General features: G+C 39.4%; 1 protein-coding gene across 4 annotated transcripts in view; it reads left to right on the top strand.

The window, feature by feature from the left end:
- The window catches only part of CDK14 (cyclin-dependent kinase 14), a 668333-nt gene that overhangs the window by 198166 nt on the left and 455953 nt on the right, over positions 1–14214 (top strand). For all 4 annotated transcript variants that reach the window (XM_010839815.1, XM_010839811.1, XM_010839814.1 and 1 more), the window contains exon 4: positions 11162–11241. In XM_010839815.1, the coding sequence (XP_010838117.1) occupies positions 11162–11241 (80 nt within the window). The remainder of the gene's footprint in view (positions 1–11161; positions 11242–14214) is intronic.

The following is a 14214-nucleotide window of genomic DNA, read 5'->3' as shown; positions in this document are numbered from 1 at the left end:
AGTGTCCATTTGGTTGTCCATTAGCTTCAGTTCTAGGGTCAGTTTGTTTCTATTTTTTTTTTTTTTTTTTTGAGGTCATTTCACGGAATTGTGGCAGCTTGTGTCATGGGTAGAGTCTGGTCATCATGTAGTTAACTTTTTCAGCCTGGTGGAGGTTTCAGTATCTATAAGACAGCTCACAGGATATGGCTCAGAGGAACTAAAGCCTTTGAAAAGCTATTGCCCTTGAGATGGAACCAAAGGTCCTTGACTTTAATGAACATATTATTATTTGGTCTCCTTTGACTCTTTTGCTTTGTTTCTGTGTTTTCTCACTTCTCTGACTATAAATTTATCCTTTGGCTGAAGGTTTTCCATAGACAAAAGGCAGACTGAGGATGTGGGGTTCAAGGACCATAGGGTTCTGCTCCATTTCAGTACCTCTGTTTGCTGCAGCGCTCAGCCGGTTCAGTCTCTCAGTCATGTCCACTCTTTGCCACCCCATGAACCGCAGCACGCCAGGCCTCCCTGTCCATCACCAACTCCCGGAGTTTACCCAAACCCAAGTGCATTGAATCTGTGATGCCATCCAACCTTCATCCTCTGTCGTCCCCTTCTCCTCCTGCCCCCAATCTTTCCCAGCATCAGGGTCTTTTCTAATGAGTCAGCTCTTCGCATCGGGTGGCCAAAGTATTGGAGTTTCAGCTTCAGCATCAGTCCTTCCAATGGATATTCAGCACTACCTGTGGTATATAACTTCCCGGTTTTCTATCTACTGCTTGGTAATCTGTCTGTCTATCTGCCTGTCTGTCTATGTATTTATCTGTTACCATAGCACCACCCGTGGTATACAGCTCCCTTGCTGTATAGGTATACAGCTCCTTGGTATACAGCCCCACCTCCCTTCTCGCTGCTCCCACTGTTGGGTTCCTTCAGTCTTTTCTCCACACCATAACGAGGGAGCTGCAGGCATGTAATTTAATCATGCTATCTCTTTTCTGAAGAGTCCCAGTGGTGTTTGTTTTAATCAGGCCTTTCTGTGGCCCTTAAGACCTCAGACCTCAGACCTTTCTGTGGCCCTCAGACCTCACTGAGGGTCTCACAGAGTATTTCTTACTCTGTCTCCTACTCTGTGCCTCCCCCTATCCTTCAGACTCTTTTCATGTCATCTAGATTTAGAATACCATTCTCTGATTCTACCTTTTTCTTAGTGTTTTCTTTACTCCTGCTTTACCGGAAAACTGGCTGTCTTGAGATTATTGCTTCCCTTGAACTCCTCCAATGATTCACACATTTTTATGTCTAGCTTAGATTTTTGTACTGAGACCCAGACTCATAAACACGAATGTTTCCCTTATGTCTGCACTTGGTCACTTCTAGACTACTTTCCTCCCAAACAGACTCTTGGATCTCTGTCTAAATCTCTTCTGTAGTTTCCCTTGCCTCAGTGCACATACTTCTACCCACGCAGACATTGCAGTCAGGACATGTGGAATCATCCTTCACCACTTGCCCTACACCCAATCCAGTTTATGCTTATAGACTGTTGAATCTGTCTTCAGAATATTGTTTTCCTTTTTCCCATTGCTTTTGCCAATGCTCTGGTTCTTGGTGGCGAGCATCTTTTCCCTGGACCAGAGCAGTCACTGTCCCACCTCCCTTCTCGATGCTCCCACCGTTGGGTTCCTTCAGTCTCTTCTCCACACCATAGTGAGGGAGCTGCAGGCATGTAATTTAACCATGCTATCTCTTTTCTGAAGAGTCCCAGTGGTGTTTGTTTTAATCAGGCCTTTCTGTGGCCCTTAAGGACCTCTGTGATCAAGCTTTCCTGCCTTCTCTCCACGTTCCCCCATCCATGCACCCTACCCCCCAGTGACAACAAGCCTCAGCCACTCTTTCTTATATTTTTGTTTAATGCATTGTGTTCTCTGCCTCTGGGCTTTTGTACAGGTTGTTCCATCTGCCTGGAATATTATTTACTTCCTCTTGCTGTATTTCTTGTTTCAGCTCAAATGTCACACTTTCAGAAAATCCTTCTCTAACTGTCTCAAATAGGTTATTTTTTTAAAGAAAAACTGAGGTACAGTCAATTTACAATGTTTTAGGTGTAGAAAGTGATTCAGGTATACATATGTATATATCCTTTTTTAGACTTTTTTCCCATTTTAGAAGATATTGAATATAGTTCTCTGTGCTGCACAATAGGTCTTTATTGCTTATCTATTTTATTTATAGTAGTTTGTATCTGTTAATCCCAATTCCTAATTTATCCCTCCCCTACTTTTTCCTTTTGGAAGCATAAGTTTGTTTTCTGTTAGTCTATTCTGCAAGTAGAAGGCGATGGCACCCCACCCCAGTACTCTTGCCTGGAAAATCTCATGGACGGAGGAGCCTGGTGGGCTGCAGTCCATGGGGTCGCTAAGAGTCGGACGTGACTGAGCGACTTCACTTTCACTTTTCACTTTCATGCATTGGAGAAGGACATGACAACCCACTCCAGTGTTCTAGCCTGGAGAATCCCAGGGACGGGGAAGCCTGGTGGGCTGCCGTCTATGGGGTTGCACAGAGTCAGACCAGCGACTTAGCAGCAGCAGCATTCTGCAAGTAAGTTCATTTGTATTTCTGTTAAAATAGGTTCTTTATCTCTTTTATGGCATGCTGTGATTTCCTTCATGGCATTTATCTCAATTTCTATTGGGAGTTTGTTTTCATTTTTAAAGAACATACTATAGAAAATTAGAAGAGACTGGAGTTTTCATAACTCCCCATGATGCCGTCCTTGACAGCCTGTGTATTTCGTCTGTCTTCATTCCTCCCAGTTATTTTGAAACAAACCCTAAACATCATTGTATATTTTTTCTTTGAAAGATAAGAACCTTGTTTTAGATAAGCACCTAATCACAATACCATTATCAAGTATAAAAATTTTAGCAATTTTTTAAATCGTCAAATATATAGTCAGTGTTAAAATTAGCTTTGTTGGAATCAAGATAACATTGCAGTTCATTTCAGTTAGTTGATATCTCTCTCTTTTAAGTTGTGGGCTTTCCCCCACCTTTTTTTTCTTGAAATTTATTTGTTGAAGAAACAGGTTCCTATCCCTATAGTTTCCTATAGTGTAGACTTTTCTCACTCTATCCCAATAAGAAATGGTGTTATTTATTTAATAAATTGTTCCTTTGTTTTCTTAAAATAAGGGATTAGATGATACTTGGTCACATTCAGATTGAATTGATTCCACTGAGGTGCATGAGTGCTCCCATCAGGAGGCACTTAATATCTGGTAGCTTTTTTGTGTGATTTCAGCAGCTGTTAATGTTGATATTCAGATTTTGTCATTTCCCCTTCATTTTTCACATGATGCGTCTCTACAGAGAAATTTCACATATCCACTATCTGATCACACTGAGGTATAGTGTGTATGGCACGCTGCAGTCAGTCCATGGAGTCGCAAAGAGTCAAAGCAACTTAGCAACTGAACAGTGACAACACGTAGTGTATAGGAAGGTATATGAAAAGGGAAGCGAATGCTTGACATGTTCTCTTTAACAGTTTTTAAACTAATGCGTGGGATCCATAGTACGCTCCAAATGTAACTCATGAGTTTCTTCTAAAGTCTCATTATAGGGGACTTCCCTGGTGGTCTGGTGGTTAAGACCTCACCTTCCAATGTAGGGAGTGCAGGTTTGATTCCTGCTTAGGGAGGTAAGATCCCACATTTCCTCATGGCCAAAAAACTGGAACATAAACCGCAGAAGCAGTAGTGTAACAAATTCAATAAAGACTTTTAAAATGGTCCACATCAGAAGCTGCCCTATAGCACAGTGAGCTCAGCCCAGTGCTCTGTGATGGTGAGTTCGGGGTGGGTTAGGGGTGAGTTCGGGGTGGGTTAGGGGTGGGTTCGGGAGATTGGGTATAAGGGTTGGAAGGGACGTTCAAAATGAAGGGATATATGTATACTGAGGGCTGATTACCTTGTTGTATGGCAGAAAGTAACACAACATTTTAAAGCAATTATTCTCCAATGAAAAATAAACTGAAAAAAAAAAAAAGAAATTAAAAATGATCCACATCAAAAAAAAATCTTAAAAAAATAGAACTTATAAGTAAATAATATCTCATTGTATATGAAAAACACCAATACAGTATACTAACGCATATATATGGAATTTAGAAAGATGGTAACGATAACCCTGTATACAAGACAGCAAAAGAGACACTGATGTATAAAACAGGCTTATGGACTCTGTAGGAGAGGGAGAGGGTGGGAAGATTTGGGAGAATGGCATTGAAACATGTGAAATGTCATGTATGAAACGAGATGCCAGTCCAGGTTCAATGCACGATGCTGGATGCTTGGGGCTGGTGCACTGGGACGACCCAGAGGGATGGTATGGGGAGGGAGGAGGGAGGAGGGTTCAGGATGGGTTCTTAAATTTGTAAGGAATATATTAAATTAAAAAAAAAATTAAAAAAAAAATAAGTAAATAATATCTCATTGTAAACTTATTGATTTAAACATATTTACTGCCTTTCAATCACAGGTATTAGTTTAGTGATGGTTAAATTGTCCCGTTTTTGGCAAGCGAGCATCTCCTGCCCCCCTTTGATTAGCTGTCTTTGTAGATACATGTTTTACATCTATCTCCTCCGTGAGCCGTGAGTGCAGGGACCGTGTCTGGGTTGTTTATTCTTTATCCCCAGCACAGCTTAACATTCGCTCCATTAGTATTTGTTGAATAGGAGGCAGGATAGTAAAACTTCATTAAGTGGAGGGCTGTCTCGAGGAAGAGCATTTAGTTTAGTCTTTGTGGACTCAGAACTTGATTGAGAGAGTAGAAGTTACAGGAAGCCAATTTTGGCTGAACATAAAGAGGGACTAAAAAATGTGGGCGTTTTAGGGGATTTGAGTTCCAACAAAGTCTTCTGAGGGAGTGCTTTGTTCCTGGGAGTGACAATCAACCCAGTAAGAATTTTTTCGTTTTGAGTGATCACTGAGTTTACTTCTGTTTTTTTAAATTAGTTTTTATAAATTGAAGTATAGTTGATTGACAGTATTGTGCCAATCTCTGCTGTACAGCAAACTGACTCACTTCTCAGTTACGTTATACACATGTATACATTCTTGGTTGTGTTTTTTCCATTGTGTTTATCACAGGATAGTGAAAATGGTTCCCTGTGCTGTACAGCAGGACCTTGTTTATCCATCCTAAATGTAATAGTTTGCATCTGCCAACCCCAAATTCCCAGTCCATACCCTCCCTCCACTGAGGTTACTTTTTTAAAGTTCTAAGATTCTCAAATCCTTTACTGACAGACTTTATTTTAGGAAAAATGCAAGTTTTAAGTTATTGAAATGTAATTGTTTTCTTTTCTCCCAGAAACAATATTTATTCCTCTAATTTTATGTTTCAAAGTATTATGAGTTTGTACATTTAATGAAGCATCATTATCAATATTTTATCAAACGTACAATCTCATAATAATTGTTGGTTGAGTGCACCCTTTTTCTCATTGCATTAAATTATTAGACTTTTTGCATTGTTAATCATATCTTAATAAATAACCATTATGCCATTCTTTTATAAATCTTTTTTTTATTTAAAAAAAGAAATCAATTCAACAGAAATAACATTAGTCTTCTTCCTGTTTTTTCTGTATTGTTTTGATAAAGATTAGGGTGAGGTGTGATTACTGACAACTTACCTTGAAATTCTAAATTTACTTTTCCAGAATAAATAATGTACTTTTAGAGTATTTCTGAATATCAAAGGTTAAATAGTACTGAGATGGTTTCTCTTTTATACCTGAGTGAAAATTGAATTTAGGCGGAGATGGTAAGACCATGAATATTTAGTTGCCTTTAATTTTTGAAGTGTGTATGTGATACAGTATCATCAGCATTCCAACCAGTGTCTTAAGAGAGAACAAATGAAAGAAACACTGATGGTAAAACCTTTAAAATATTTTTAATGACTTTGCCAAAAAGGTGTAAGTTCAGTTCAAAATATTGTCCTGGATGTGCTCAGCCTTGCTATTGCCACTCTCTCAGTAGTAACTACATTTCCTTCTGTTGCTTTAAACCAATACAGCGAGGAAACAAAAGCTGTGTATCTCCGTGCACTCGGTATTATTTTCCATAGCAGTTTCTCTTGAGACAGACTCATAATGGAAGAGAGAGGCAGAATATATTAAATTTGCCAGAGTATATTAAATTTCTTTTAGGTGTATTGCCTTAATTTCCTTTATATCCTCTAGACATAATTTCTCCTAGGTGTTAGCACATGAACACTATTTTCAGAGATGACCTAGATAATGTTTGTTATTTTGTTTTATTGTACAAAGTTATCTTACGAATTTGCGGTAACTAATCTGATAGAAAACCTTTAGGCTTTCCTTTGAGAATTGTCCATTAGGAAATTCTCTTCGTGCATCGTCTTTTGAGCCTGGAAAATTGACCCTGAGTGGGAAAGTTTTGCTTTGTAGGGTTCATGAAATGTCAAAATAGTACATGCGTGCAAAAATGAATAGGCTATTCTCCTTATTCAGAACTTCTCCGTCTTGCTTCACCCACACAAGATAATTTTATTATTTACAGACTTATGGGCACACATATCTGTGGACAGGATTTCTGAAGTTGGCAGAGATTTGGATTTGTGGTTAGAACCAGTTTGAAATCACACGTCCTTGAGCATGCAGCGAGCTTCACAGGGAGGCCAAGCTGGGAATGGCAGTTCTTGGAAGAATTAGAGACTGATAGCTAGTCTCTGAAATTAAAACAGCTCCCTGTATGGCTTAGAACAGCTAGACATGAGCCTGGCAATTTCTCCAGCAGAAGGTTCTGTGGTAGTATTAACACAATTTAAAGCATTTTAAAAATGTTATTTACCTGGGTTAATGTCTCCGTTGCCAATCAAGTCTTGATTGCCTTCTATTCATTAGCCTTTGATTTAATTAATAAGACTTGTTAAAGAGGAATCTTCAGTGTTTTCCTATAAACAGCTCTAATTTATTGATTCAATTTGAATTTCGTAATTATTCTAAAGAACTTAAGTCAATGTTTGAAGTATGTGTTTTGCATATTTAATTAAACAGTTTAACCACACAAAGTAATTATTAGATATGCTCCAAAGGTTGAACATTAGAATATTTGTAATTATTTTTTCAAGAGATACCTTTTCCAAAAGTTGAGCCAGTGACTTAATGTTTTTACTAGACTTTATGCTGAGGGATTCAGTAGTTGGTGAGTGTCTAGACGTGTGGTGAAAAATTAAGAAAACAGTCACAATGTCTCCTAGGTTAAAGAACAATTTGATGATCAATACGGTTCTTAATGGGAAACCAATTAAGCAGTTGAAAAGAGGGAGAAACTGATTAGCAGTCTGAGCTCAGATTATTGAAGATACTGAGGGGTTTGAAACTGGTCTGTTGGGTGAAAAAGGTTAATTAACAAAGCATTCTATAAATTCTAAAACCTTAAGGAAATGAAAATTTTATATATCTGCATGCATCATCAAAAACAAAGAGACTCCACCTTTAATTTGAAAAAAGAAAATATTTGTTTGGCTGCACTCTCCAGCACGTGGGATCTTAGTTCCCCAACCAAGGATTGAACCCATGGCCCCTGCAGTGGAAGTATGGAGTCTTAACTGATAGATCGCCAGGGAAGTCCCAAAATAAATATTTAAACTCAAACATTGAGAGTTTTGTGATTGACAGGAACATGCCAAATAGATGACCAACAAGGACCTACTGTTAAAAAAATTAAATGTGAAAGAAGATATTGAAATCTTTAAAAAAATGTGATATTTCTGAAATCTTTGAAAGCAATAATTTTTACATTTTAAGAAATGTTAGTATATTAACATTTTTAATATTCATTCAATCAAATATTTTGAGTGTATTCTGTATGTCAGATGGTTTTAGGCATTGGGCATGTAACAGTTAACAAAACAGAAGAAAGTTCCTTTGCTCTTAAATCTAATAGTCTAGTATAAATTTTAAGGAATTTTTTAGCTTCACATAAAATCCCAGTGTCTTTAACTCCTGTGATTATCATAACTATAGAAATTGATAGTTGGAGGTTTAACTCATGGAGCATTATGCTACAGAGTCAGGATTCCATTAACCCGGATCTTGTTCTTTCAGGCAGTTTATCATAGTAAATATGTTCAAGGTTTATTTCACCTCAGAAATGATGCACACGGTCTATGAAGTTGCTTAAAGGTGTTCCTTCTCTGGTTGCATTTAAAGTATCAAGGCTGGTTCAGTTAAAGGCTCATCGCCTTTCAGTGTATTACAGGGGAATCATAGCTTCATGGTCTGCATCTGTTTTAAGCATATAGCCTTCCAAAACCATAAATTCCCTATATTCCAGAATTCAGTGCGTGTAAGCCAGCAATCTCAAGGGAGATGGAAAAGCTTTGTGGGAAGAAGGCTCTGTGTGTGTATGTGTTATTGGTGATGGGAGACTATCTGTAAATGAAAGGAGAATTCCAAGCAGTTCTTGGCCTCAGTTCCCACCTCCTTAGGGAGCCAGTGATGAGCTCAGCTGGGCTGAGAAAATCTGTGCAGATGTCAATACTGACTGCATCCCAGCTTCAAGCCTGGCTGGAGGCCTCCCTCAGCCGTAAAGAGCAAAGTGGAGAGGGCAAGGTACAGTCAGTCTCCAGTTGAACCCCATATGAATATTAATGTTTTACTTGCACCTGGTACCTAGAGCATAATCAGGATTAGAAAGACATCAAGGTGACATACTCAGGAGAAGAGAATTGCAGAGCAGAAAAGTGCCAGGCCTGTCCTCCCAGCTGAAACACAGGGGAAAATAAACCAGCCCCCTAACCCAGAGGAGACAGCACATTGCAGAGCCTTATAATCAGATGTCCTTTGATTACTGTAACCAGTAATGTATTTGAACAATCAGTTCAATGAGGGATGCCATTAGGATGGCTGGGTTGTGATAAATCCCTGACCTTTCAAATTCTGTGTCTGTGGCAGGGTTTTTTTTTTTTTTTTAATAAAAAATAGACCAGTTGGATGCAGTTTACAAGAAAGAGACTTTCAGATTCTTTTATTTCAGACTCAGGCACTGGATTCTCTGGGACGCATGGGCTCTCTGTTGATTCCATAAGCTCTAAAGACTTCTGGTTGCAATTTAGACTACAGTGAGAACCTCTATTCCTCCATCAAGTTGGCCAAATCAGTGGTCGATAACCTAGGATCTATCAGTAAAGGGGGAACCCAAGCTCCTATTTGCTATAGGTAGTAGAAATTGGTACAACCTGTGTGTAGGATAATTTCTTAATGTTCCACTAAAAAGCTTGATGGACAAGGCGACGGCACCCTACTCCAGTACTCTTGCCTGGAAAATCCCATGGACAGAGGAGCCTGGTGGGATTCAGTCCACGGGGTCGCTAAGATTCGGACACGACTGAGCGACTTCACTTTCACGCATTGGAGAAGGAAATGGCAACCCACTCCGGTGTTCTTGCCTGGAGAATCCCAGGGATAGGGGAGCCTGTTGGGCTGCCATCTATGGGGTCACACAGAATCGGACACGACTGAAGCGATTTAGCAGCAGCAGCAGCAGAGGATTGGAATTAAGTTAAGCATACTACACTTAGACAAAGGAACACCCTGTGGTTTTCTAAAAACAAAAGACGATTTCTATGAGTTTATGAGGAAGTCACCCAAATATATTGAGAGATAAAAATAATATACACTGTACCCCGTATGGCATATTACCATTTGTATATGTGTGTGTTAAGTACACATATCAAGCTAAGTTACCTGAGTTAAGTGACCTCAGAGGGTGGGAGCTGGCTATGTCAGGGAGATTTACTTTTCATTACAGCTTTCTTGTAGCTTTTACATTTTTAATATGTGCTTATTTTACTTATTTTATTTAAGTATATTAGTATGAAATATGTTGGTAATCCTAGTCAAGGTAAAAGTAGAACATTCAGCTAGAAGAATGTCTTTATTTTACTAACAGAATTGATTGTATAGAAAGTTACTTGCCTAGTGTAATCTTACTTTTAATTAGAGCTGATGCACATTTAGAATGTGTCTAGAAGAACCATCTGTTTTGTATGGGTCTTGTATAATTTTGTAATAGTAAAATATTCTTAACTTTTATTGTGATGATATATAGCATTATAAAACATCATCAGACTAAATACAACTTTAGGAGATTCTAGCTTAAGAAAATGGCAAAAAAGAGAGGAACAGGTGGTATTGATAGAGACAGAGAAAGAAGAGGGGAGAAGCAAGAAGTCAGGGTCAGTTTTCCATCTTTGGGGACTGAATGACGTCAGCTTAAGACTGGAAATGAAGTTCTTGTTGTTCAGTCACTCAGTCGTGTCCGACTCTTTCTGACCCCATGGACTGTAGCCTGACAGGCTCTTCTGTCCATGGAATTTCCTAGGTAAGAATACTGAAGTGTGTTGCCATTTCCTTCTCTAGGGGATCTTCCTGACCTAACCTGTGGTCTCCGGCTTGGCAGGCAGATTCTTTACCACTAAGCCACCTGGGAAGCCCTACAGACATTTGATCCTAAGAAACAAAGGAGCTATTGGAGAAATAAAGGGAGAGTGTTATTCTGAGTACTTGATTTTTAATTAATCTGAATAATTGATCAAACACAGTATTTTTTTTTGTTAAGCATTAGTTACATGTTGGAAAGCACATTGAGTGAATCACAGAAAACTTGAGTTAAATCTTGGACTATGCAAGTGTGAATATTTAAAATGTGAATATTTGAAGTGTGAATATTTATGATGATGATATAGGGTTCCCAGCCTTACTGAAGTTAGTCTTGTTGTGGTGGCATAATTGAGTCACTGTCATTTTTAGTGCAAATCCATAAAATACAAATCGTAATGAAGACAATTAGAACAGTGTGTACTAAATCCCTTCAGTCGTTTCTGACTCTGCGACCCCATGGACTGTAGCCTGCCAGGCTCCTCTGTCCATGGGATTCTCCAGGCAAGACTACTGGATGGGTTGCCATGCCCTTCTCCAGGGGATCTTGCCAACCCAGGGATCGAACCCGTGTCTTTTATGTCTCCTGCATTGGCAGGTCGGTTCTTTACCACTAGTGCCACCTGGGAAGCCCAATTAGAACCCTAACAAGACCATATGTTCATGGATTTCCTTCTCTTCTGTTTCTCCGTTTCTCCAGGGTGAATGGAAAGCTGGTAGCCCTGAAGGTGATCAGGCTGCAGGAAGAGGAAGGTACACCTTTTACAGCTATCAGGGAAGGTAGGCATTTTCCCTTGTTATCCTTGCTTTTGTGTTTGTGTGATGCCCATAACTGTTTAAATAGTATACACCTCTGAATATGCTGTTTCTAAATTATATGGCTCTATTTCTAATTGGAATGTGTGAACTGAAATATAAAATCAGCACCTCTTACAATCACATCAAGTCATGTTAAATAAAACTATCCTGCTGAGTATTCAGCTGTGGGGGGAAAAAAGTATGTGCTGATGGTGAGACTATAGCTGGCTGAGGGATTTTACACATCTGATTTTGTTTGCAGAGTTCTTAAGGCACATGTTAATCTAAAATTACTCTATACTCATGACTTTTAAGGAAACTTCTTAAAAATGGGGGGAATTATGCTATCTTATTAATCTTTTGTATTTCATCTTTCTTGATTTCTTTTTTCCTATTCTTTATTTTCTATTGGCTTTGCTTATTGATTTATAGATGCTCTTTATGTATCAGCATTATGTTGTAATATTTTTTTCTACTGTCATTTTTCTATAAAGTATTCTTATTTTTTTATATTAAAAAAATCCTTATTTTTGGCTGCACTGGGTCTTTGTTGCTGTGAGCTAGCTTTCTCTAGTTTGGGCTAGCAGGAGTTATTCTCTATTTGCCTTGGGCAGGCTCAGTAGTTGCAGCCCGAAGGCTTTGTTGCCTCATGGCATATGGGAGCTTCCAGGAGCAGGGATCAAACCCACGTGCCTTGCATTGCAAGGTGGATTCTTAACCATTAGACCACCAGGGAAGTCCTAAAAAGTCTTTTAAACAGTTATTTGTTACATTTAAATTTTTATAAAATAAAATTGCTCTATCTTTTGCTTTATACCTTCCTGCATAGTTTTCTACTTCAAGGGAATAAATCACCTTTTATTAGTGGGATCTTTTCAGTTCACTTTCAGAACTTTTACTTCTACTGCATGTTTTTATGGAAAAGGAAATGGCAGCCCACTCCAGTGTTCTTGCCTGGAGAATCCCAGGGATGGGGGAGCCTGGTGGACTGCCGTCTCTGGGGTCACACAGAGTCGACATGACTGAAGTGACTTAGCAGCAGCAGCAGCATGTTTTTAAAGTATAAATGATCTTGAAATAAGACTTTGGTTTATTTTGGCTTTGCAGGAACTATGACTACTTGTCTGCTGATCCACAATGAGATAAATAATAATGATTTACTTCAGTAGTAGTATTAAGATATTGATGAACTGAATGTAGTATGTCACTGCTCTGATTTGTTTCCCTGACCAGGGAGTGAACCTGGGCCACAGCAGTGAAAGCCCAGTATCCTCACCACTGGGCCACCAGGGAGCTCCGAAGAAGTCTACTTCCTATTTTCACTTTCTCACCGTTCATTCTCCTTTTCCTCTCTCTTCAGTTTGGTTTCTGTCATTCCTGTTTAGCTGGAAATATTGGAAGGTTCATCAGTGAACTTCTTACTGTCACATTCAATAGACACCTGTCTTACCTTATCCAGCCTTTTATCAGGTTGTATGTGGTTAAAACATTCTCTTCTATGAGACCAGATTTTCCAAGTAGGTAACTGTTTCTCTTTCTCTTGTGCTGTCTCCTTTTCTAAGTGTTACAGAGTTCCCCTAAACAGGGAAAGGACCTTCTTTTCTGTAATCAGCACTCTCTCCCATGTGATTTTATTCATTTCATGAGTTAAATAGTAACCATAATGTGATGACCAGCACATACCTCTCTTGAGCTAAGATTCTGTCTTTGTTTCCATTCTCACATATCCTTCTGCGTATGTGGCATTTCCTCTTGAATCCAGTAATATGTAAACATGAAAATATATCACTGTCAGGTGAGATTTATTCCAGGAATAAAATACTTGTGTTCAGTCTGATGAAACTGGAGACTACTAGCTGAGATAGGGCAGTGGGTTCCCGTTGACCTGTGAAGTTTAGTTATGGTACACTCTGAATGTTAGGAAGTAGGAGAGTGCCAAAGAGTTGCTGGGCTACAAGAGAAGCAGGAGGGGAGTGATTCTGGGCAGCAGGCATGCTCCTTAGCAGGTGGGGCATGTGCTGGAATTAACCAGCTTAACCTTGCTGATGTCTCCCTAGATTCAAGGTTAAGAGGAAGTTCCTAGTGTTATCAGAAGATGCAGTTTTGACAGTTTGCTCCACCATGGGAAGCTCAAGAGAAGAAGCAAGAAGTAGGGTCATATTAAGGTTTTTGATGATCTGTCTATTCATACTGGCTGGGTATGAGGCAAGGCCTTTGGGCACCTGGTATACCTTGAGATGAGCTTAGAAGCGGGCCCTGAGCTGTGGTTGTGTTGTAGAATGAGGATATTGTAGTTGGGACCTGTTCTGTGGCTTAGAGGGCCTCTGAAGACTTTTGAGCTGAGTTTATTAGGAAGATAAATCTGGTATTAGAATATGATATAGATTAGAGGAGGAAACTGGAAGTGGATAAATCAGTCATTCAAAGCAGTGTAGATTTGAAATTATGAGAACTCAGGGTTTATTAGAAAGCAGGGACAAACAATGATGTTGTAGAGGAAAAAAGGTCAGATCTAGGTGAATGATTGGTTATAGGTGATTTCAGAGGGAAGTATCAATGGTTTTGAGTTTGAATGAGTTAAAAAAAAAAAAAATGGTGCCAGAGAGAGAAATAGCTTGTCATTGCACGGTCAGTTCAGTTCAGTTGCTCAGTCATTTCCGACTCTCCGTGACCCCATGAACCACAGCACACCAGGCCTCCCTGTCCATCACCAACTCCCGGAGTCCACCCAAACCCATGTCCATTGAGTCGGTGATGCCATCCAGCCATCTCATCCTTTGTCGTCCATTTCTCCTCCTGCCTTCAATCTTTCCCAGCATCAGAGTCTTTTCTAGTGAGTCAGCTCTTAATATCAGGTGGCCAAAGTATTGGAGTTACAGCTTCAAAATCAGTCCTACCAATGAACACCCAGGACTGATCTCCTTTAGGATGGACTGGTTGGATCTCCTTGCAGTC

The sequence above is a fragment of the Bison bison genome, unplaced genomic scaffold (genome assembly GCF_000754665.1).
Source record: "Bison bison bison isolate TAMUID 2011002044 unplaced genomic scaffold, Bison_UMD1.0 scf7180017864134, whole genome shotgun sequence".
NCBI classification, from domain to species: domain Eukaryota; kingdom Metazoa; phylum Chordata; class Mammalia; order Artiodactyla; family Bovidae; genus Bison; species Bison bison.
The sequence above is the reverse complement of the archived record's forward strand: the minus strand, read 5'-3'. Positions and strand labels throughout refer to the sequence as shown.